Here is a 26,356-nt window from a genome sequence, read left to right on the forward strand (position 1 = left end):
AAGCTGTACATTAAAACTGCAAACGCCTATCAAGATAATTAAACCTTTAACCTTAAAGGTATAGTGGAGGGTTTACGTGAATTTTTTAAAAGACCCTCCCACTCCACTAGGGATCTCCTATTATCTCCATGTGTGAGAACATGCAGGGGCCAATTTCTCCTTGTGCAGGCTCTGTTTAAAAGATACAATTTTTCCACCATGTCAGACTCACCACTGGTAATTGAAAATGGGTACGAGCACGTAGGACGGCCTTACGTAAACGTATCACCAGAATGATTGACAATTAGGAGGACCACTTATTTTGATGATCAACCCGGAAAAAGAACACCCTACCTTTAATTGTTAAAAGAAACCACAAATCCTGAATAGTAACAATGCATTTTCACAAACAATCAACAAACCTAAATGAGCATGTTTTTACCATCTGCCCCAGATACACAGAAAAAAATGTAAATACATAGGATAAACAAATAAAGCCCCAAAATATGTCTTTCTTGTGTTCAGTTACTGTACCTTTGTATTTTGGTTCCTCCCTTTTCGAGTCATTCTGTTGTAGCTGATAAACTACCATTCAATCTGTTGATTTTGTTAACCTCCATATTATTAACATTCCGTCTTTATATATTAATTCCTCGATTTTCAGTGTTTTTCACCCTAATTTCGTATTCTGTTTCCTTTGTCAATTCAGCATGCTTCTCTTTTTCAGTCATTAAATTCTCCCAGCACCATCTGCCTGCCAATATCATGTCTGCATTTGGATCCGTTTTAACTACAGCATACTTAATCTATACACTATAACTAAAAAATGTTCATCAGGATTATATTTGGATCCGTTATTCTTGCAGTTTGTATTTGCTTTTGTTATTAGGTTGTTTTAGTCTGCCATCTTGTTTGTTGATGTTGGTCTTAAAACAGCCTCCCTTTTTTTTTTTTTTTTTGGATACCCTTGGAATTTTGGAAACTGCTGCAGTTAGCACTTTGTTTCAAGTCTAACAATGTAAAAATCAACAAAGCAAACACAAAAACAGTGTCAGAGCAGTAGACTGTACATTCCTCTTTATGTCTTTTCTACTTTTCTGTTATTGTTTCTCTATCTGCAAATGATTATATTATGTTATAATGATGTCCATCTCTCTCATTTGGACCATTTAGTACTCAATGATCTTACAATTACAGTGTTAACTGAGCTGTCAGCTTTGGCATCTGGCATCACTGAATTAGGCAGGTGGGAAATAAACCAGTAGGCAGTCCCACTTATCATGCATGACCACACAACATTTATTGTCTTTCTCAGAGGGCTGGCCATCTTAATTAAATGGACAAAAAAGGACTCTTTCAAAAAGCAATTTATATTTCTAAAGGCTTGTTGTTTGTTATTTTGTACTTGGAAAACACCAAACTACACTAATTTTTCTAGCAAGTTCTAGCAAAGGGGAACTTAAAAATCCCTATTAAGCCCCATTTGAGGAGTGAATCCACTTGAGAATATCAGAGAAAAGAAAGAAAGCAACTGGAGATAAAACAGAGTTTTGTTCCTCCCAAGTAAATGTATTTTCTTTCATTTTGTCATAATTACAGTGCAGTAGATAAGGACAGAGCAGTTCCCCGTTTCATCATCTTACAACCAAAGAAAGAAATAATTAACATCCCTATTTTTTAGCTATGCCTAATTGCCACAACAACTGAAATCCATCATTATAGGTTCTATCTGTAAAGAGTTGTCACACTAAAAAAAGCCATTAAAATGAGCAAAATCTTTTCAATAAATAAAAAGGTGTCCGTATTTGCTGATTCTTGATCAATAGCAAATTTCAAACATTTTAGCAATACAAGATATTTTGAAACCAATAAAAAAGTATCACAACTTTCCCCTAAACCATCATGTATTTTTCTCATTCAGCCTTGTATCGCCATCAAAATCTGTCCTGCTGACACTGATCAATGGCAATGGATATGCAGAGGATAGAGACAACAGGGGCACTGACAGCAAGAATGGATTTTACAGGCAGCTGGTCAGTACATTCACACTGGGATTAGACATTGTGTGAACCCGTCACAGCGAATGACTTACTTCATCCATTTCTTGTCATCCTTTCTCTCATCCCTTCCATGTGATGAACAGTAATGTGGTGAGATTGAGTGCATTGCACTAGCGTCATAAATGGAGGCAATAATAACAACCACAGATAATCATTTGTATAGCTAGGAGTGCGGTGTTGAAATTAAAATAAAAAAATCTCTGCCGTCCTGCCACAGTGAACAACGATCCAGTGTCATTACTTACACCCACGTGTAATGAGAACATAAGCAATCTGTGTGTGACAGAGATTAGTCTTGTTGAAACTCATACACAAGGCTACATTAATCAACCAAAGCTTTTTAAATTCCAACTAAGAAACCGTCTAGCCACCGAGTCATGAATTCAAATTTTGTCTGCAGGGAATAAATGTAACACCAGGTGTTATCAGGAGAAATCAGGTGCAGATCACCGGACTCAAGGCCATAGCACTAAAATTCCAGATTGCTGAAAGTTAACTAAAACCTTCAGCCGTACACATATTCAGTGTTTGTGGCTTGGACTTTTTTGTTTAGTGTAAAAGAAGTGATTACCTTGACTAGTTTGATATTATTTGTTTAAACCATCAAAAACCATCTTGAATTTACTAGTTCAAAAGAGAGCAAATGTAGAAACACAATTAACTTACTGTAACAGTGAATCTTACCAACATCAGGGAAATAATTAAGCCTCTACCTTTCTTTCCAAATAGGAACATTTTACCTGCTACACAGGAAATTAATTTAATGAATAATGTGCGTATTACTATGCACTGAACCGTGTATAAACAGTATAAAGAATGTCTAGTCTTTATTCATTGTTTGTGTAATAAATATTGAGGCTGTATTTGTTAGCCTGGACAAAGGCTGCATTTTATTGATTGTCAGTGGGGTGCTGCCTATTGCAGTATTTGCAAATCCCTCACATTGCAAATAACACTAAGTTCAGTTGTCCGGGCAGATCAGTTTAGATTGTCCCTGCACATGCCTCTCTGTTACTCAGTACTTTACTTCCTCGCATTACAGAGTCACCCTTATTCCTGGAACTCTTTGACATGATGGAGTTGTTTGACGCACTAACAAGTCTTTGTATTTCTTTTTTTTTTTTTTTATAAGAAACTCTGACAAAGAAAACGAAGCTAGCGGGAGAAATGCTGCTGCTGATGTCTGCTGAGACATGCGTGCCCATCAGCGTTTTCAATATTGGTTCTGGAGGATCAAATTCAATTATCTGCATATTGTCAGCACCTGACAACAAAGATGGAGCTATGTCTGGGAGCAAAGTAAAAAAAAAATATCTTTCTGTTGAATTAGCATTAAATTCACTTGCTAATCGAAACAAGCAAATAAAAAACTGTTCTTATGAGATGAATACAGTGAACCTTTATGCAAAAGTCTAACATGTCTACTTAAGATGCTAGATGCTAAGGACTAATACATCCAGACTGTCGGCAGGTCTCAAGTTCATCACTGTGTAACACAGAGGCACACTGCACAAAAAACATAGACGCATAAAATCATTTCTAATGATAATTTACACTTAGAGGTTAACCGAACATCTACATATGCATGAGAGGATCATGCAAATAGCACCAAAAAAGGCACCGACTGTTATACTGTAGCACAACCAAGCACCATATGCTTTGAGACAACAGTACAGTAGAAATACCAATATGCAGTTTAGCTTATTTTTCTGTTCCATTTCCGTTTACTACACATAACTTAATTTCAGGACATCTATGCTCTAATTTCTTTGTATGTGGGGATTGCATGGATTTTTACCGACATCTGAAAATGTTGTGTCAATAGGAGCTCTAGAAATATATTTACTCAGAAAAATGGTGGCATTTTCGATATTTATTTCCCCCGCTGTATACACTGAAAAAAATAATGCATCCTTTTCTTGCATCTACTTTAACACACTTATTTCATGTTAGCAGGCTAGGATATGAAACTATTGTGTTTAAGTAACTCAGTATGCTTAAGTAGATGCAAAAAACAGATGCATAATTTTTTCCACATATGAATCAATCCTTTTTAATGTACCTTTGAAACTAATACTAATTTCAAGCATAGTTGAACAACAGGGGTTGGCAAATCATATACTTTAAGGAGAGAGTACATGTTTTATATTTCCCCCTGGTTCAACACAGCAGAATCAAATGAATGATTGATCAACACACCTCTACAGAATGCAATATCTCACTGAGGAAGTAATTCAGCAGTCCAAGAACAGGACAGAGGCTCCTGAGAACCGGTGTTGGCCACTTCTGTCATTAAGCCTCTAAAATACAACTGGAGCCTTATACACTGCCTCTATAAAGTGCACAGGACTCTGCTGTCCACATAAATCCAGCAACATATTATTTATCAAGTTTCTTTTAGGTGTACTGCCTGCAAAACTGATTGCTAAAAGGGTTTTTCTGGTAAGAAAGACTCTTTCTCGGTATCGTTGCGCATGCTGTTTCTAGAAAGTCATATGACCGATACAGGAGTTGTTTCTAACTGACTGACTCACTAAGCTGTGTCTGTCAACATGATGCATCTGCATGTCTCATCTTTTGAGGTTTATCATTAAAATTATCAAGAATTTTGGAGCAGCCTAAAAGGAAAAGGAACTGAAACCTAAAGATAAGAGAAAAGAGAAAGAATAACTACGTATAAATAAAACTAGACCAAGAAATACATAATACCAACATTATGAAGAAAAGACATAACCAGGAAGAGAAAAACTAAGAATGCAAAAATGATATGAATCTGGAAAACACAAAAGAAATCAAAGCAAGCTTGAGAACCCCAAAAAATAAAAAACTTAAACAGAAACAAAAGGTCCAAAATATTAAGATCATAACAACATGTTATTTGTACTTTGTAAATTTCCTTTTTAAATGCTCTAACTTCCATCAAACATTTTAGGAATACTTAAACTAGTAAATTGGAATTTGAGCCCGTTCCTCAAACATTTTTTTTTTTTAGCTCTGTCCACAAATATTTTTTTTAAAACTGAAGTTCAGATTTTTACTTGTATTCGGGAAACGATACAAACAAAACTGACAAGGCATTATCATGCTCTTTATACTTGCAAATCTTTTAAACAGTGGAAAGCACCCCATTAATTAATTTGGAAAGTATGAACCAAGCTTTTGAAGATCAACTATTCTCTTCCGAATATTTTGGCTTATTTTATTTGAGTTTCTTATCTTACACGTGAACTAAGTGTGTTTGGATGGTTACCTTCACAGGTATACATCCTATTTAACTCAAAGGTTTTGAATGGCTTTGTGATAAAATAGAAACATTTTATTTTTTAAAACATGGAATAAATTGCGACTGAGGAGACGTCACGGAAAAGTAACAATACAGTTTTTTATGCTTTAGGACACAGTTTCTTAGTCTCCAAAGTGACTTACTTTTTTCTAATTCAATTTAGATTAAAAACATTTTGTCTAACAAAAAATAAAAGACATGTTCAAAAAAAGCTTTCTATTTTAAAAGGGCTTATAAATCTATAAAGTATGACCTGAAAATGATGCTGTTGTTGTTATTCTGAAGATGGATTCCGACAGCAACATGAAGGAGGAAATGCTCCAAATAAGCACTGTGAGAGACAGCTGTACTCCTTGATGTCTGGGAGGCAAATACCTCAGAGAGGAGCTAAAGTCCCTCTTGGTTTATTAGATTTGAGGGTAGATGTGTGTCTCTGGCTCGGAGTACAGCTGCCATGTGGCATTACAATCCAGTTCAGGAAGACAACGATAGACACCATTTCTTCTCAATCAAAAGGCAAACTAAATAGAAAGCACAACGATAGAGTCATTATCAACTGATGGACATAATATGCTGGAGGAAATAAAGAGAACAAAAAAAAACTGAGACAAGATCATGTTTTTCTTTTTATACATTCTGTCTATGGTACTAAATAGAAACATGTGGCTCTGTGCCAGCTCTCCGTTTATTTTGTATTCGACTTTGTGGATGTTGTTTTTATTCATTTCATTTTAACGCGTTTTCCAAATGTCAACTCCGTTTATTGATTAGAAGCTAAAGGGCCTGAAGAAAAGGTCTTTCCAAACCATCCCCTAATGGCATATGCTGAAAATTACTAACAGGATCCATACTTTGCAACAGCGTGTGGGGCAAGTGTTCAAAGTTAAAAGCTAACACAGTATGATTAATTACTTGCAACATCCCTTCTGGCAGCCTGCGGAACTCTCTCTAAAGACTCAGAAATCAACCACATTCTGAAACCACTCAGCTCAAGTGGGTTATTTGCATATGTTCGAGTTTAGTGGAGAAGTTTTTTTAATTGTTTCATGTTATTTTCACCTTCTGACTCATTTTTAAGAATGAGACATGGTCAATCTTCCGCTCTGCTTCCAGATTACAGATGAGACCTCTCAGCTGTCAAGTCTCTGGGTAAGAGACAGATGAGCGCAGCTGACCAAACTTCTGGAGGAAGTCCGGCTGGGCTTGGACTAAAGCTTCTTCGTCTATGTAGACTGGTGGCCTCTTTGCTGTGACAAAGTACTGCACCTTCCTGAGGCTCCAGCCGAGGATGTATATGAGAAGACCGCATACAGCCGCCGTGGACCTGCCGACCCCGGCGTTACAGTGGACGTACACAGTGTGGCCGTTCTCCAAGAGGCCGTGAAGGAGGAATACAGCCTGTGGAAGCATCCTAATCCGACCTTCAAAGAAAGAAAGATACACCATGATTATGCTATTCTCTCAGATCCACATTAACATAATTAGTATTGCTAGTCTTCATTGAGTAAATCACATATTCCACATTAAAGGATGTTGTAAAACATGAGTATTCATCAGTAGTTGAAATCTTTTTTTCCACATGCTGTGAAAGGAAAATATGAAACCTTTTTAAGTCTTTTTTTTATCTTTTATGAAAAAATATAACCATACACAGTAAAACTAAAGATTTACACCCATAAATATTTGTCCAATTGTAATTGGCTATAATGGATTGTTTGAGATTTTATCATATTGTACCTTACGAGTAATAAATACAACCTCAAATTGTGCTGTGCTGAGTCTTTAACTGCTAACATAAGGGTCCTAGGAAAATTTTTGAAAAATAAATATATGGATTTCTACGTTTTTTGTATTTTAAGATTATTTCATTGCATTCATCAAATTCTGTAATATACTGTAAATGCATTGTCTGATTACTTTTTTGTTTATAAAATGGGGGGACACAGTGATTTTACATTGCGAGGGATTAGAGCATCACAGATAAAGAATGTGATATCCTCTCTAAGGCAGATTCTGTCCATTGCTGCTTTAGGCCTCAGCACATGTCTATGAAGAAAACAAGGGAGATTAGAGTAGATTTTAGAATAATCAGGAAGAAGTTGAATGCTATTAATATGAACGCAGAAGTAGAGAAGGTGGTGGAGGAGTATAAACGCCTTGCTCTCCACCTGGAGACTCAACTGTGTAGCTGTCTACAAGAAGGGGCAGAGTAGAGCGTACTTCCTAAGGAAGCTTAGGTCCTTCAGTTTTTGCAGTAAGACGCTGCAAATCCTCTATAAGTCTGTTGTGGAGAGTGAGATCAATTCCACCATCCTCTGCTGGGGTAACAGCATCAGATCAAATAACTTAAATGATTTCAGCAAGCTAATAAAGTTGGCTTTGTTCTAGGAACTCCTCTAGAACCTACAGAGATTTTTTTCACAAATAAAATATTCTTTTTAAAATGCAGAACCTTAGGGACAACAGTGAGCATCCTTTCAGAAGACTTTTAAAGAACAACAAAGGCGTCTTTTGAACTGACACAGCACAGAGTGCCATAGAAGATCCTTCCTACCTACAGCTACCAATACCTATAAAGAACACATTTATTTTTCTGTTGGGATCTAAAGTGTATTATTGAAGTGAGCTGAAATTAAATACAGTTTACACATTGGTCAGAGATGAAGTCTTAAGCGGGCTAATAAATATCATCTTTACTTCCCAATTTAATAAAATTGAAGTTTTAACTACATTCTTGTGCCTTAACACTTTAGATGCCATAACACCAACATTTATGACATCTAAAGCTGATCGTATGCATGAACAGTTATAGGAGGATGGAGGATGAGCTGCACTAAAAATGGATGGAGTACAAACTAAGTTGTGAAACACAATTTAGATAAACAGTAAGTATTATTATCATTTTGCACAAAAAAAGTGAACAATTTAAAAATTTTTTTTCCTCTTATTGGATCTTAATGGACAAAATTCATACTAAATTCTGCACACATTAAGCTCTTATAAAATCTTAAACTCTTATTTTGGTGAAATAAAACAGATGCCTCCAAATGGTGAACCACTATAGTTCCATATGAAGTAAGAATTGGATAAAACTATTCTCATAAAGGACAGTTTAGAATCTTCTTACATGTAGTGGGTTATTTTCAGGATTTTATGTTTATTGTTTATGACTAATGAACTATCACAGCTTGGTTTAATTAAAAATAAAGTAGATTTCAGTTCAATTATATTTTGTTTTTAAATTCATTCCCCTTTTTAATAGTGTCTAACTCCATAATTTATACAGTATTTAAATGTAAAAAGAAAAAAGACTTATCCTTGCCTTCTGTGCTCATGTCGGGTGTTGGTAGCCACACATACACAATGCCATAGTCCTTGTACAAATGCATTAAGGTCTCAGGTGTCATGGCTTCCATCAGGTTACGTCGGCATCCACCAGAGTTGTTAACTACATCCCACTCCGTCTGGAAGTTCATCACGGCAGTGATGCCCAATTCGTGCTTCATCTTTATGGTCACATGTTCCACCTGTCGAGGGCAGCTTCCTAGCCAGACACGTGGCAGAACTCTAGGATCAGCAGGCAGGGACAGATTTATAATTATTGTCAGTTCTTAAAGAATGTGTTATGTGTAAAATAAATAAATATTGGTTTCTAGGTAAGTTGTAGTCTAGTATGTAATATCCTGTGAGCAAATCTGACTTTTACTTTTGAAGTTTGCCAATTAGGGGAAAGCTAACTTTCCCATTTCAAACTGCTATCAAAAGGCTTCTCCTTTATGTTTCTTCTCTCATTGTTCTCCATTCTCAATCACAGCTCTCATGTTCCTGCTATTTTTTTCCTGGACCCTATGGCTTGAGGCAGATTCCTTAGAGCATTAGTGTGCATAAAGCCAACAGAAAGAGGAGGTGAGACGTGAAAGACAGAACGGACACTGTTAATATATGAATTCCCACTGCAGTGCTGTGGTTCTTATCAGCTGTTTTTTTTTTTTTTAAACCGCTTTTTTTGTCCCTCTTGAAAACAAAAAAAGAGAGAGACAAAAAAGCAGTTTAAAAAATATATTTTTTTTTCTGACAAATGAAAATAAATAATAGTCCATAAAATTATTAGATTCCTCCATTTTTAATTATGAGCATGACTGGTTAGTTATAAAATGAGAAAGTGTCTTTGAGTGTATTGATGACTTACCATGCAGAGTGTGTGTACGATATAAAGGCCTTTATGAATGCACAATTGGAGAAGCTTAATTAGAAGCTATTAATAGGCAAGTTACAAATTCACCATGCTTCCTCCTGAACACCAGACCTTGACATAAGCCTTGTTAGGTCTTTTAGGGACAAATTAAAACCTGATGGCATGAGAAAGGCCAGCTCATTCTTATGCAAGTAAAGCAATAAAAACTTCAGGGATCTGTGGCCCATTTCTGTTGTCCCTTCTGCAGCGTGGTGCTGACTTTATCCCCCACAAAAAACTTTATATGCGTGGGCTTTGATTCGCAAAAGTCTAAGATGTAGATCTTACTCAAATATAGTAATAAAACATACTGAGAAGTTCTTTCTATTGCTTCTGACAGAGCTAACGCCAGCTCCACTTGTTTAAAACATGACATTTACTGTCTCTTGCTCCTGCTGATGCCTTAGCAGTTAACCGAAGTTCATGACGTCTTAAAGTTGTATGTTTGGCAGGAGATCAAAGCAGAGAACAGCAGAAAGAGAAGGAAGCCGAACAAGGCAAAGAACTGCTCTTTAAACTTACCATAGATGAAGGACAGCATTAAAGACAGCCACTGTTTGCTAACTAGTGAGTATATATGGATTCAACTGGTGCAAAAATGCTTTTATTATATAGCAAAGTGGATGTTTTAACTAACAAAAATGTTTGTTCTGCAAAAAGAGGTTAAAATAGATGGAGAGTTGCAGTTTGACTGTTAATATCATGCATACCACTGTCAAGTTATTCAAATACATACCTCATCTTTATGGCTTAATATAAAATAAATAATAAATACTTAATTTTCCCCCTTTTCTCCTTCTGTAGAAAGGAAATAATTAATAATATTTGCCTATTTTTTGCTTAAATATTTTTCATATGGGAGATTAGAGAAGTCATTTACACCAGCTGTGTTTAAAGGGCGTTGTAAAAGCATTCAAAGTCCTTGAGCCTTTTTACGTTTTGTCCCATTACAATCCCTGATATCATGTTTTTTATTATTGAAACTTAAGGCACCAATTCAATTCACTTAAGTTTATTTATATAGCGCCAATTCACAAAACATGTCCTCTCAAGGCTTTAAGGAAACAGTTCAACCCGATCATATAGTCAGATTGGTTAATAGTTTTCTAAGGAAAACCATCAACTCATGCATCGACTCATTGACTCTTTAGCAATCCCTCATACCGATCATGCATGTAACGACACGGGAGAGGAAAAACTCCCTTTTAACAAAGCAGAACTAGGCTGAGTGGGAGTGACCAACTGCCGAGGCCGACTGGGGTTCAAGGAGACAGAAGCAGACATACCGAGAGAAGCAGAGATACAAAAGATAACTGTTAACTAAATAAAAACTAAACTGTAAAACTGAGGAGGTGGGGTGGGGGGTAATGTAGCGAGCACTCATATTTCCCCTACCTAGAGACTTTAAACGTGACCACTACTTCAGCAAAATAGCTCATATCCGATAAAATCATCCATTAACATGATTTTCTTTTTTGTCTTCCCAGAATTTATCCATTTCTAGCAAGATCAAAGATTTTAGCCCTAAATCCATTTGGGGTCTAGAAAAATTTTTAAACAACAAAAATGGTCTAATTCTTCAAAATCACTCCTAAAAAACCTTCGTATAAACAGAACAAGGTATTTGTATTGTATCCAAGGCAGAGGTCTAAAGAATCCTTAAGCAGAACCTAACTGTAGTGTATATTAAAGCTGAGTGTATCTTTTCTGTAGCTATCATCAAGATTAAAGAGTTGTGTCAAGAAACATGATTAAGAATATAATGAAGGCAGAAATCCAACCTGCTGACAAAATACAGAATATATATAGAAATATATAGAAAAAACCAATTTTTAAGGAAAGACTGCTTATCTGCAGAAATGTGGCTAGGTGAAGAGATCTGCCTGATGTCTGATTCAAGAAATAGTCACTATTGAGGGTTATCTAGAGACCAAATGTTTAAGGCTCCCACAGCAATAGTATCTAAATATCAGGGTAGCTCTAAGTAAAGCATTTTCTGCCTCTCCTCACATCCTTCTCCAAAGCTTCCTTTTTTATACTGTAAAAAGAAAATAAAGTTACTCAAGCCCCTGAAGACCTAATTTATTTTTTTCTTCTTGAAAAGAAAAGCTATGTTGTTTTTATTCTGGCATTTTGGGAGCTGGATCATGCATATAATGCACAAATGACAAACATGTCAAATGGAAAAACAAAATATCCTTCAAGACAGACCGGTATTTCATAGAATTGTTAATACACCAAAATACAACATCTATTATTTTCTGAAGTTTGCTTGTAGATGTAAAAGTCTTAGACTGTGTACAAAACTTAATAAAAAAGGATCTTATAGCTAAATGTAAAAAATGATTTACCATAGATGACAAATAAAAAGAACTGTTAATAAAATTTAAAAAAAAGTATATCTACATATACTGTTACCTGGAGAAATGTATGGCCTTCTGACCTGCAACTTTAAAGTAGAAATTAGTGGTGTGTCTCATCTCATCGGTGCGTCCTGTTTCCTCTATCCAGTGATCAATTGGATGGCAGTACACTCCATCCACTACATTTCTCTCATCGTACGAGCAAAGCCTGTCATGACTCGGACCGCTACCTGTGGACAAAAAAGAACACATATTGACAGCCTGAGACTGAAAAATATAAATTATCTGTTAGTTTCCCCTAATTACTCAGAAAGTATCAATTATAAATATACAGCATCCTAGACGAAATGAAGTATTAATGGGTCAATATTCAATATTCTGTATTGATATCTGTGCTTATGAATTCAAACAGGTGATACAGTGGTCCTGAATGCTTACTTTTCAATCAAATGTAGAATCATGGGACAGTGGTATTAGATTGAATAAATATCATTTCAAAAAAGTAGAATTTTTCAGTATTTGACCCAGCAGTCATAAGATTTTTTTTAAAAAGGCCCTATCCTGATCTCTGGCTCTTAAAAGATATTTATTTTTTCTAAACAGAAAAACATTTTTTAAAAAGAGAATTTCTAAACATTTTTTAATAACAGAAAGCTAGATCTTTTTTTATGCAATGGCTCAAATATAAACATCAGATGAGTTTAATTCTATAATCTAATATGGCTTTAGCTTTAGTTTTGCTGTTCAGTGTTTTGCTGTTCAATGACAGCGGTTAATCGAAGATTTAAATGAATATTAACCATTTTTTTTTATTTCAAAGATGTTTAAAAAAAGCCCCTGGAACAAATCAATGAAATTAACCTCTTTATATAACACTATTAATCTTCCTAGTAGATTTCAGACACGTCATTTTATTCTTAATAAGCTAATTTGCTATTTCATAATGAGAAACTGTTATATAAACGTTCTTCAAATACTAAAGTAATTTGGCGCCATCATGTCGACGAAAAGGTGTATTGCAGCAAATGCGCATGCAATAACTGAATCTTTATTTTGTCTCAATTTTAGGCTAACCTACATTTTTATTCGTTCGTTTCAGTGTCATGTCTGTTTGTATCGATATGACCCATTGCGTACCTTCCCAGATAAAACTATCCTTTATCCTTTTGATGAACTTGAACCAAAAAGTGTCTTTGAACGGCTCGGCCAGCTCCACCTCACAGGTCCACAGACACGGCTGATCTGGTGACGGTAGCTTGTGGGAGGCTTTCATACGAACCGCTCTATTCGGCTCCCAGTGGCCCATTTCCTCTCGCGAACCCAGAACTAAAACCTCAACGTCCGAGGACTCCGAAGTCAGAATGACACCGAATCTAAATAACATTTTCTCAGCCATAACTAAACGTTTCTAAATCAGGTCACCAGTGTTAGAGCGTTTAGTTATGAGGTTGGTCATGTAAATCAATCCAGTTGCAGACTGTGATCTTAAAATAGCAACGCTGTGCAGCTCTGAGAAAAACAGTTGTCTAGTACTAGGGAAAATGTTGTCATTTCTAAAAAAAAAAAAAAACGTTGTCAGTCCGTAGAAAAATCGTTGTAAATTCTCTGGAATAGGGCTTGGTCGTCGTGACGTTACCACTTTGCGTGGTAGCCATGTTGACGGCGCACTTTACGGCTTCCTTAGATTATTACCTGTGACTAACGCGTACTGTACTCCCTCTCAGCCGTGTTTTATTTCGTTTAATTTCACCGTAACTTGATTTCAACCATGGTAAACCGTTGCAGTATTGTGGGCTGTAACAGCGCATCACATGATCGCCGAGGGAAAAACCTACAAAATGGGATAACTTTCCACGCTTTCCTGCCTGGAGGCGCAAACACGGAGACCAAGTTTCACAGATAACAAAGAGTCGTCGGCTAGCTTGGATCGCGGCTGTAAGACGACAGAACATAACTTTCCACAGTATCCCGGTGTCAATGCGAGTGTGTTCCTGCATTTTTTTCTGGAAATTTTTTAAGATGCCCCGGTTTTATTTTTTTCCCTTCAGTTTTTCCCTTCCTTACCGTGGGAAACCACTTACATGCATGAAGGGGGCCCCCAGAGATGTTGATTAGTTTTTCCACCCCTCTTTGGGTTTTTTTTAGCATTTGATATAGTTTTTCATCCTCTTTGGTTGGGATGTAGCATTTGATATAGCATTTTATCCTTTTTTGGTTTAGAAAAACCACGGGCCATTTCCCTCCCGGGTACGGGAAAAACCCTTTCTCCATGTTCAAAAAAAAAACCCCTGAGGTTGACAGCTGTCTTTGCACCACTTACAAATTTTGGACCCTTTAGCGCTTAAAAGCCGTTTTGAAATGTAATTAATTATAATACAATTTTAAAAATTGTGTATATTGAGGATCTTTGGATAACATTATTGTTCTATTTTTTTTTCAACACTGCTGCTGGGGATTTTTTAATTTTAATTGTGTCCCGGGAAAAACCAGCAAATGAAATGTACCCCTCGCATCCGGATTTGGGCACCATCACTACATTTGGGGCCCACCTGAGATAAAGGCCACACAGACTGCACGCTATAAAGGAGACGGGAAAAGGGGAAAACGGCAAAGGACGGGACGTACCCTGGGATGGATGAGACGTATTAAATGCCCTTTTTCCCGCCCGGAAAAGCCTTACAAAACCCCAGCAGTTTCCCAAACCGTTAGGGTTGCTTCTGGGGCTTTTTTCAGCGCAGGGATGCACATTTAGCTAAAAGTTGTCCTTTTTTTTATCTTAGTGGAGACCCCAGTGAGGATGAAGCTGAGAGCCCCGCTGACGGGAATTTGGGGACTTCTGTCAGGGGCCGGGGCGTGCTGAAATAAACCGGCTGTGGTTGGGAACAAGCCCCTTTAAAAGGTTTAAAAGTTGGCAGAGAAAAATGGATGAAGATTTCCAAAAGGGAAAGGGAACACCGTCAAAGTGAAATACTCCACTGGATTCCACACCTTAAAAGTCAACCCTTTTTTTGGGGGTTTTTTTTTTTAAAAAAAAAATTTTAAAAAAGGGAAAATTTTTTTTTTCCCCTTAAAAAAAAAAAAATTTTTTTTTTTTTGGGGTTTTTTCCCAAACCCAAAAAAAGGGGCCAAAAAATTTTTTTTTTTTTGGGGGAGTGAAACTTGAGAACCCAAAAATGGGCCCGTGCAGGCAGTTTGGTTAAAAAAATTTTAAAAAAAAAAAAAGGAAAAAATAAAAAAAAATTTTAAAAAAAATAATTTTTTTTTTTTTTTTTTAAAAAATTTTTTCCTTTTTAAAAAACAATGGGGGGGAAAAAAAAAAAGGGGGGGGGAAAAAAATTTTTTTAAAAATTTTTTTTAAAAATTAAAAAAAAATTTTTTTAAAAAAAAAATTTTTTTTTTTTAAAAATTTCTTTTTTAAAGGGAAAAAAAAGGTTTGGGAAAAATTTTTTTATTTAAAAATTTTTTTTAAATTTTTTATTATAAAATTTAAAAAAATTTAAAAAAATTTAAAAAAAAATTAAAAATTTTAAAAAAAAATTTTTTTATAAAAATTTTTTTTTCCTTTTTGGGGGTTTTAATTTTGGGGTTAAAAAAAAAAATTTGGGAAAAAAACCCCTAAATTTTTTTAAGGGAAAAAATTTTTTTCCCCCTTTTTTTTTTAAAAAATTTTTTCCCAAAAAAAACCCTTAAAATTTTATAAAAAAAAAAATTTTTTTTAAAAAAAGGAAAAAAATTAAAAAAAAATTTTTTATGGAAAAAAAGGGGGGGGGGGGGTGGTTTTTGGGGGGGGGGGGTGGGGTTTTTTTTTTTTTTTTTTTTTCAAAAGGGGTTTTTTGGGGGGGGGGGGGGTTTTTTTTTTTTTTGGGGTTTTTTTTTTTGTTTTTTTTTTTTTTTTTTTTTTTTTGGGGGGGGTTTTTTTTTTTTTGGTTTTTGGGGGGGGGGGGTTTTTTTTTTAAAATTTTTTTTTGGGGGGTTTAAAAAATTTTTTTGGGGGGCCGGGGGTTTTTTTTTTTGGGTTTTTTGTTGGGTTTTAATTTAAAAATTTTTTAAATTTTTTTTTTTTTTTTTGGGGTTTTTTTTTTTTTTTGGGTTTTTTGGGGGGGTTTTTTGGGGTTTTTTGGGGAAAAACTTTTTGGGTTTTTTTTTTTTTTTTTGGGGGGGGTTTTTTTTGGGGGGGTTTTTTTTTTGGGGGGGGGTTTGGGTTGTTTGGAAAGGGGTTTCCTTTGGGGTTTTTTTTGGTTTTTTGGGGGTTTTTTTTGGGGGTTTTTTGGGGGTTTTTGGGTTTTTTTTGGGGGGGGGTTTTTTTTTTTTTTTTGGGGTTTTTTGGGGGGTTTTTTTTGGGTTGGGGGTTTTTTTCCCCCCCAAAAAATTTTTTCCTTTGGGTTTTTTTTTTTGTATTTTTTGGGGGGTTTTTTTTTCCCCAAAAATTTGGGGGGTTTTTTCTTTTGGGGGGGGGGGGAGTTGGTTTTTTTTGTTGGGGTTTTTTTTTTTTTTTTTTTTTTTTTTTTTTTGGGGGGGGGTTTTTTTTTTTTTTTTGGGGGTTTTGGGGGGGGGTTTTTTTTTTTTTTTTTTTGGGTTTTTTGGGGTTTTTGTTTGGGGTTTTTTTTTTTAATTTTTTTTTGGGGCCTTTTTTGGGAAATTTTTTTTCCGGGTGGGGGGTTTTTAAAAAATTTTTTGGGGGGGGTTTTTTGGGGGGGGGTTTTTTTTTTTGGTTTTTTAAAAAAAAAGGGGGGGGAAAAGGATTTCTATTTCAGCAAATTATTCTTAAATTTTTTTAAATAATTTGAATAAATGTTTTGATAAAGATTTGAGATTCCTTTCACTGAATGAATGGTCACAAGCTAGTGTTAAGCTTGAAGTAAATCAAATGGAATGCCCCCCTCCCTTTAAGTTCTTTCTGCAGCCGGGTCTGGCTAACGTTCATGTTGATCCTACATCTGCAGCAGGAAAAGGCTCAGATACGTGAGAAACCCGGAGGGTTGGCAGTTACCGTTACAAACTACACCTTTGAAACACATAGCAGCTAGTTAAAAGAACATTACATGCGTCAGTGGTTGTCAGCACTAGCGGTTAGAAGTTGCTAAACTAGCAGTTGTCAGAGCTCGCTGAACACAGCTTACCTTGGTGCGTATCACTGTGTTCCCAGTGTTTGCTGGCTTTATGAGCTGCAGCTCCTGAACCCATCCATTGGTGAACTGCACATGAGACTCCAAGGACTTGTAGCTTCTGTATTGTTCTGAGGTATATGCGCTTACTCCACAAACAAGGTAGCCGAAGACGTCCGAGAAGGAGAACAGTGGCAACAACTCGTCGTCGGTGCTCCACTCATTATTTGGAACCTCTTACGGATCCAAATTATTTATGATGCTGATTTTGTCAACATACCGGTCCCTGGCTTCTCTATTAAGTGTATCCCGGTAAATTCCGGATCCTTTTTGGGACTTCAACATCGTTCTTCTCTTCTGCTTTTCCTCGTGCAAATACGTTATGTCGGCGCTATGAAATTGTTAGCGTAGCCGTCAACATGGCAACCACGTCCCAGAATGCAAAGCGGATCCCGAGCCCTATTAGGAAAAAAAAATGTAAGAGCTCGTTTTTTAGATTTAGGCTAGTGAAATTGTACCAACTGGTCAAAAACAAAATTACATTGTCGCCTAAAAAACACGTTCAATGTTTATTTTGGGTCGAATATATATAACTATAATTTTAGCCACCACCATTTCTGCCCGAGCTGAACAGTCCGCTTAGACCCGCAATGACTTATAGGAAATGGAGTATTATGCAGGATACTCCGGATCTCGCGATGCTGCCTGCTGGCGCATTTGCTCCACTGCTTAGACACCTAGATGATCCTACATTTCCCACAAAACCGCTGTTGTTTAGTGTACATTGTGTGATGTTGTTTATTTATGTTTTTTTGTTGTTCTGAGAGGCGCTCGCTATTGTAAAGGAAGAAAATATTCTAACATAGTTAACTTTGGAAAAAGATTGGCTTCTGATTCTTCCCTCCCCAGGTCCACTCGGCGAGCTGCGTTTGGTAATAAAACCAACATTGCGTGTTGACGTCACAGAATTACAGAGTTTAATCCAATATAAGACAATGCATACACTTTAGAAATAAGACAATGCACAAACCTACACCAGAAACTGCAGAACAACAGAGACATACATTCCATTACCTGACATAGGAGGAAAGAAAGCAAAGAGTACAGAGACATCTTTGGAGAGTTGCAAGGGCAAATCTGATCTTTTTCTTCTATTTAGAAAGCTTTATCCTTTTTCAATCCATTCAAAAAGGGCGGGCCCTGGGTTTTCCTCCCCCCCAAACCCCCACCCGCTGCACTGCTGGGGTTTCCCCCCTTATTTAAACTGCAAAAAAACCCCTTGGGGGCCCCATTTGCTTCTTTTTTTTAACAAGAAAAGGGGGGAAAGCTTTTCCTGGCATCTAGAATTTTTGGGAGTCATAAAACACAAAAAAAAGGCTTTACAGACAGCTTGGGGAAAATGGGGGGGGGCCTCCCCAAAAATTTTTCAGGAACAAACTTAAATTTAGTAATCTGGTTCAAAAAAGGGGGTTTCTTAAACAAACGGGGTTCCCAAAATAAAAAAATTTTAAAAAAGGAGAGTATACAACATCCCTTTTTTACACATGCCTTAAGTTTTAAACCTTTTATTAAAGTCAAAAAATAATCTTTTTCCCCTTTAACGGCCCCCCCCTTTTTGGGGTCTGAGACATACAGACCTCACAGATAAAAGAAATTAAAGCCTTCTAATAGGGGAACCAAAAAATTATTTGGGAAACAAAAAAAACCTAAAACTTTAGCCCAATTTTATAACAGCCCCCCTTTTTTAATTACCACCTCCTAGGTCCCCTGCCGGGCCATGTGCTAAAACAAACCCCATAATCAAAACTTATCAAATGAAATTCTTGCGCTGTCCAAAAATTTTTAAAATACCACCTGATAAACCAAAAAAAATTTAACCATTTAAAAACAAAAACAAAAAATACTTTTTCACTTATCAAAAAAATTAAAAAAAATTTAAAAAACTCGGGTTTCTAAAGAGAAGCAAACACAAAAAGGGAATATAAACCCCCAAAATAATTGAAAAAAAAAATAAAAAATTAAAAGTAAGATTTCTAAAAATTACAAAAAATTGCTCAGCAGACTTAAAAGAAAATATTCACCAAAAAAACCCTACAATTTGTCAATAAAAAAAAAAACCCCCCATCGGGGAAAACCACAAAAACCCAAAAAAAGTTTACAAAAAAAGCATAAACACAAAAAATTTTACAAAATAGTTTTTTTTTTTTTTAAACAATAAATAATAAGAATTTAGAGTTCGTCTTTTATGCTCCTTCTTTTCTTTCAAAAATAAAATATGAATTCTTCGTCGGGAAAACGACCCAAAAATAGGGCCAAAAAGAAACGAATTTCTTAAAGGGATTCGCAAAAACGAAAACACGAAATAAAAAGAAGATAAGTTAATGATATCTTGTACGGGTTCCTTCACGTTTTCCCCCCTGGGGTTGAAAAACCTCATTTTTTTTCCACCTGAGGGGTCCGTTGCTCACTGAAAATTGGAGTAAAAAGGCCAATTTAAAAAAATGATTTAAAGGGAGAGGGTGAAATTTTTCCTTTTTCCCTCAATGGAAGGACACCGAACGGGATTTTTGGGCCCCTGTCGGGCCCTTTAAAGCCTGAAAATTCGGGGTAATGAAGGGGTTTTTTGGGCAGATTTCCCTCCCAAATTTGCAGATCCTCCTCCGCGCTGTAGGGGCCCTCAGACACCCCCTCAAACCCGCGGGTTGAACGGGTGGGATTCCCCGGGAATGCCCTGCACTTTGCCCCGTGGCTCCCAGCTAAATTTTGCACTGACCCAAAAGGAACCACGTGTCCCCTTTCCCTCTCTTGTAAAACGGCAGCCTGAGATGTACTCTCCACGACTGGGTATGGTCTGGCAAGCGGGGTTCAGCCCACTTTTTTTTTACCACAGCGCCCCCCATCGTTCCCCAAAATGATCCCGAGCCTGGATTTTCCTGTGACGTCGGTATTTTGAAAATTTTCCTGCTGCCAGGACCTGTAACTCATTGAAAAATTTTTAAAGAGATAAATGGCAAGCTTATTTTTCCATCCGGGAATGCGGGAGCGGGCCCTTGGGAAACATCCGCCCTTTCCCCTGGATTTCCATAGGGAGAGAACCCTTTTTTTTTGGGGTTAATGTTTTGAACCTACATTTTATGACACTTCACTGTTTTTCCTTTTTTGTATTATAAATCTGGCTATTTTGGGGAGTTGAAATTTTATCAATCCTTTGACCCTCCTTTTTTATAAAGGGCCTCCCATGAGAAATGAAAAGTTTCCTATAAAGTTAAACCCAAAACTTAACTGTTTTTTTGGGAACCCTTTTCCAAAACTTTTAAATTTTGAAAATTTTCCAATTTAGCCCAAATTTTTAAAAATTTCAATCATCATTTTTTCTTTTTTTTTAAAAACCCTTAAAGAATGATCAGCCTGTTTTAAACATTAGTCACTAAATTAACAAAAAATTTACCAAATTTTTTCCCCAACCCTTTTTTTAAAATCCCAAAATTTAAAACCCTTTTTTAAAACCCTTTGTTTCCATTTTTTCTTTGAAAACCTATTTAAAAATTTTTAAATTTGAAAATTTATTCCCCTTTTTTAAAATTTTTTCCCCCTTTATCAATCCCTTTTTCATTTTGGAGAGAGATTCAATACAGCTAAATTTATTAAAGGGATGTAAATCTTTAGTTTAGACCTTCCTGGATGCCCTTAGTTAAACCTTAAATTTTAAAAAACAAATAAAAATAGAGAAAAAAACCCCAACCCCCCTATTGGATCACCTTTCCTATTTTTAAGAAAAAAAAATTTTTTATGAAAATTTAAATTTGGGAAAAATTTTTTTGGAGGCAAAAATTTGTAAAAACAAAAAAAAAATTTAAACTTTTTAAATATCCAAATTTTACCCCTTCTTTAAAGGGTAATAACCCAAAACCCCCCTTTTTATTGATTAAAATTTCCAAAACCCCACCTTTTTCCCGGGAAAAGAAAATGCAGGGGACCAAACCTAAAATTTTTGCCTACCCAGACCCAATTTTCCCTTTTCATTCCCCCCTGTTTCTATAACAAACAAATTTTCTGTAAATTAAATACAATAAAAAACCCAAACCAAACCTTCAATGGGGGGGGGGGAAGGGGGGAAATCCCGCTATCCACCAAAAAAATTTTAAGCCTCAGTCACAGGTGGGAAAAAATTTAAAAACCCCCAAAACACGGGTCCCGATGCGGGTTACAATCTCACACCTCAAGCAAAAAAATTTGAAAATTTTAAAAACACAAAACGGTTCCCCTTTTCCCCGTAATAAATCTTTAACACCACCACTTTAACACCTTTTTTCAAAAACCTTTTTTTTTTATTTTTTAAAATGAGGCCCGGTCAATGCAAATAAAAAATTTAGACCCCCCCTTCCCTTTTAAAATAACAACCCCCAAATTTTCAAATTTCCATGTTTAAAAAAATTTTTAAAATTTTGTTTTTCCCGCCCACCACCAAAAAAAAAAAAACAAAAATTACCTTTGGGGGTGGGGGGGACAAAACAAGGGGGAATAATGGAGAGGGGGAGGGGGAAAAGTTGGGGTTACACCCCCCTAACAAGGAAAATTGGGGAAGGGGATGGGGGTTTTTCAACCCTGAATTTTACACAAGGGGTTTTCCAAACATTTAAAGGAAAAAAAAAAAGGCCCTCGGGGAAAATCTTAAAATAAAAAGAAAAATTTTAATACAAAATAAAAAATTGGGAAAAGCTTTTCATTTTTAACCCATTTTACCGCTTAAAGTTGGGGGAATGGCCACCCAAAAAATTTCGGTTAAGCGCACCAAGGCAATCCCCCTAAACCCCAAAGGGGGGGTTTTTTGGGGGGTTCAATGTTTTCCGGGGTGAGAACCAATAAAAGGGGGGCACACAACAAACCCCGTGGGGCTTGCCAGGCCCAAAATGTATTTCGGTTAAAAGGGGGGTCGGGAAAAACGGGGAAAATTGGGGAAAGTGGGGGGAAAATCGGGTTTAAGGTTTAATAATTTTGGAACAGGGGGGGTTTAAGAGGGGAAGGAAACTTAGATACCACAACCATTTTCCATCTATTTATAAACCCTTTGGGTTTGTTATGGGGGTTTTGGGGCCCCCGACTAAAAAACTGTGATAATCCATGATCCCACAAAACCCGGGGGGATTATTTGTTTTAAGATTAAGGGAAAAAAAATTTAAAAAGGAAAGGGGTTGGGGGGGAAATTTGATTAGGATTGGAATAAATTTGGGTTTATAAAAAGTGAAAAATAGGAAGGGGGGTAGAATAGGGTTTTGTTAGAAAAAGGGTAAAGGGGTTTAATAAAAGGGATTTAAATTAATTTTGGGGGGGAATTTGATTAAAAGATTTTGGGGGGGATTGTTTAAGGGGGTAGAAAGGAGGGGAATTGGGAAAAAAAATTTTAAGAAAAAGGGGTAATTTTTTAAAAAAAAGGGAAAATTATTTTGGGGGAAATTTTTTTGTTTATTTTTTTTTTAAAAAAAATTTTTATTGGGGGGTTGGGGGGGGTAAGATTTTTTTTTTGGGGGGGTTAAAGAAAAGGGGGGAAAGGGGGGGGGAATTTTTTTAAAAAAAATTTTTAATGTTGGGAAATTTTTTTTGGGGGGGAAAATAGCCCAAACTTTCGGATGTCCCAGTTTTTAAGAAAATAAGGCCCACTTACGGTTCAAAATAAATAAACGAAAATACCCGTTTGACATTCACTTCCGGCTTTCCCAACATCAACTACAAATTCAAAAATCACAACCCTCACAAAAAGTCATTAAAGAATTAAATAAACAAAAATGTCCTAGTACTAAACCCAAAAAAATTGGGGATTAAAATTGCACTTTGTAAAATAAAATAATTTCATATTGTTCTACAAAATCCCAAAAACATCCTTTTTCTTTGGGCCCAAACCTTTTCAAGACAAAGCCCCTATTTTAAAATTTAAAAATTTCCTTTAAAATTTTTATCTGAATTTCTTACCCATTTAAAAAAACCCAAAATTTTTTCCCTCAAAATTAACAATTTAAAACCCAACTGTATTTAATCAAAGTCACAGGGGAACCCAAAAATCTATCAACAATTTTAAATGTAAATAACTTTGGCATAGATTTATTTGAAACCTTTAAATTTTGAAAAGATCAAATCAAATTTTAAAGTAGAACTTCTTATCACAAAACCCAAAATTGTAGTAAAGCAGAAAGGGCCATATACTCTAAAATTAAAAAAAATTCCATAATTCACTTTTTGGAATCGAAAAAATAAAAATTATTTATTAACAATTTTTTCCTTTAAAACCAACCCAAAAGAATTTCCCCAGGTTTTAGGGTCTATTTCGCTTTTTCCCCCTTTTTTATATAAAAAAATTTAAACCATTTTGAAAACAATTTGGAATCAAAGTCACTTTTATATAATAATTTGCTGAAAAACCAAATATCATAAATGGGTTCCCAAACCCTTTTTCTCCAAATCTTCCAACTAGTATTCAAACTAGACTGAGATTATTAAAATTTTTAAAGTTCCACCTGTAATGTCCCTTATCTTTAAAACATCCCCCTGTGTTTTTTTTTTTATTTCCCCCCAAAAAAAAAACAATTTTTGAGGTAAAAAAAAAAATGGGAAAACTATTTCCCCCATTTTCAAAATTTCAATTCCCTGTCCAATCAATCAAAACCCCTATGAAATATAAACCAAGGGTTTTTTCAGTTAGAATTTAGGATTTTTGTTTTTTTATTTTTTTTATCAAAGTGGATAACACAATTTTTCCCATTTAAATAATCTATCTGCTTTTTAAACCCAAACTGAATTCTCGTTTCATATTAAAAATTTTTCCTGCACAAGCAGAAATTCAGCTTTAACCCCGATTGTGACACCCAAAATTAAAATCTTCTTTTTTTTCCTTAAAATTGTCCCTTTAAAACAGTAAAAAAAACATATTTTTAAACAAAACCTTTATTTTACCCAAAAAAGTTTAAAAAAAAGAAAAATATCACACCACACACAAAAATGAGTCCCTATTTACATAAGCATCCTAAAACCCATCAAAAGGGCCAAAAAAACCCACACATTCAATCTCAAAATTTACACTCAAACACTCATCAACCCCCCCAATTTTAAAAAAGAACAGGAGTGTTACCTCCAGATTTCAAACCAAAATTTATCCTGTAAAAGTCTTTAAACACAAATATTATAAAAACCCCCCTGGGGGGGAAAAAAATAAAAAAAGACAAAATTTTTTTTTCCCAAAAGTTCTAATATTTTTCAGTTTTGATGAACCTTTTTAAAAAACCCCAAAATTTTAAAACCCCAAAACCCTATTTCATGATAGCCCACTGTTATTAAAGGCACCTATACCCCCCCGTAGGAAAAACCCCAAAAACCGTTTATGTGGCATTTAATATGGGGAAAGGGCGCACACGAAAAAATCGTCCCCCACAAGAAACAAAGTCCCTTCATTAGCGTTTTCAACCCCCTGTCCCACATTTAAAAGTGAAAAAAACACTGTTTTGCAGGGAAAAAAATCCAATGTTCCCTGTTCCCCAAAAAATGAAAGGGGGTTTCCCCCCCTTCCCGGAAACCCAAAATTTAATTTTATTTCAATTTTCATATTTCAATAAACAATTTTAAACTTTCCCCTGCTCCAAAACCTGGAACTGATGCAAAACCCCATTTCACCCGCTGAGAAAGTAAAAACCTCTGTAAAACCCGTTAAATTTTGTTTCTTTTTTATTTCAACACAAAACCCCAGTCCTAAACAATTCCACCAAAATCCAAGGGAATTTCCCGAAAACGTGAGCGGAAAAAGCAAAAGAACGAAGCCCCCCCAAAATGCAAATAAGGGGGGCCAAACTTTCCCCCCCTGGAAACAAAACTTGCATCCAAAACCGGGGGACCAAACCTCTGTCCCACAGAAGCACATTTTAACAGAAAGTTAGTAATACAACATCCAGCAAAAATATTTAACAATATTTCAGAACACAATCTTGAAACACAAATCACTTCCGCACAATCTCAGCACAATTCAGACACAGACAGACGAATAGACAGCAGCATGTGGTGGGACATAGGCTACAGTATAACGGGGGAAGACAGACACACAGCCACAAACACTAAGAAACATACAAAACACAGAAACACAGACAACGTTGTAGTTCAGTCAAGAAAAGACAGAAAAAAAGAAAAGAAAACGTCAGGAGCCGGCTAAAAGAATGTATGACGCATCTTTTAATTGTCCAATTTCAATTTTACAAATCCCTTTTATTCTCATTTCAACTTCTCAGTCCTACACTTCAGAGCTGGGTCAAGCTCGAGGCGAAAATAAGCCTCAATTTAGTTTATTCGATCACTCAATCCGCCCAGTGACAAAAGGTTTTTTCTTTTTCAGCTGGGGAGAGCGATTGAACCCGTATTAAATCAAATAATTTATTTTAGTCCTTTATACTATAAGCAACCCGCTTAAGGGTGCCAAAGAAAGGTGATCCAACCTGCTATTAGTCCTTTATTTTCCACGAGTGATACAACTCGGTCCAATTAACCTGCTATTAGTACTTTTCCATGAGTGATACAACTCGATCCAATTAACCCAAATAATTATAAGTCCACTGGAGATGAGTCGAAATCTCCGGCTGATACAAGCCAAAACTAACCAATACACAAATTTCCAAAATACTTTTTCTAGAGGCCCAGGCATTGCTCCTCAGGGTAAAAAGAATAAATTAATCTTTATTAATTAATCAATTAATTAATTAATCAATCAATAAAACCTTCTTTTAAAAAACCCAGCTTAAGTCAGAGTTAACGTAAAGGCTCTGTTTGAACTAGCCACAGTTCCCTGTAATGTGTATTTATTCAAATCCTTAAACAACTGACTCTTTTAGAAGGGATTTTATCTACCTCTTCAGCATCTGAATTCTGTGAGGCCGCACACAGCAAATCAGCCCCGGTCCGACCACACGGCGCTTCAGACAACTGAAAAATAATCAAATACTGTCTTACCACACCGAAGCGTCGGGCCGAAACGGATCAATCAGGACCAAACAGCCGCGCGCCGAGATTCCAGAACCGGCACGAGCCCCCAATTGTAAAGGAAGAAAATATTCTAACATAGTTAACTTTGGAAAAAGATTGGCTTCTGATTCTTCCCTTCCCCAGGTTCACTCGGCGAGCTGCGTTTGGTAATAAAACCAACATTGCGTGTTGACGTCACAGAATTACAGAGTTTAATCCAATATAAGACAATGCATACACTTTAGAAATAAGACAATGCACAAACCTACACCAGAAACTGCAGAACAACAGAGACATACATTCCATTACCTGACATAGGAGGAAAGAAAGCAAAGACGTAC

The 26,356-nt window shown here is 35.9% G+C and overlaps 1 protein-coding gene across 1 annotated transcript; it reads right to left on the reverse strand.

The window, feature by feature from the left end:
• Nucleotides 1-5,935: 5,935 nt before the first annotated feature.
• Nucleotides 5,936-13,502, reverse strand: epm2a (EPM2A glucan phosphatase, laforin). Its single transcript, XM_038304188.1, has 4 exons — nucleotides 13,057-13,502; nucleotides 11,975-12,149; nucleotides 8,645-8,889; nucleotides 5,936-6,743 (listed from the first exon to the last, which is right to left on the reverse strand). The coding sequence occupies exons 1-4, from the start codon at nucleotides 13,313-13,315 to the stop codon at nucleotides 6,460-6,462; spliced, it is 963 nt and encodes a 320-aa protein (XP_038160116.1). The 5' UTR covers nucleotides 13,316-13,502; the 3' UTR covers nucleotides 5,936-6,459.
• Between the last annotated feature and the right edge of the window lie 12,854 nt (nucleotides 13,503-26,356).

Source organism: Cyprinodon tularosa, unplaced genomic scaffold (genome assembly GCF_016077235.1).
Source record: "Cyprinodon tularosa strain WSP-4 unplaced genomic scaffold, ASM1607723v1 ctg528, whole genome shotgun sequence".
In the NCBI taxonomy this organism is placed as follows: Eukaryota; Metazoa; Chordata; class Actinopteri; order Cyprinodontiformes; family Cyprinodontidae; genus Cyprinodon; species Cyprinodon tularosa.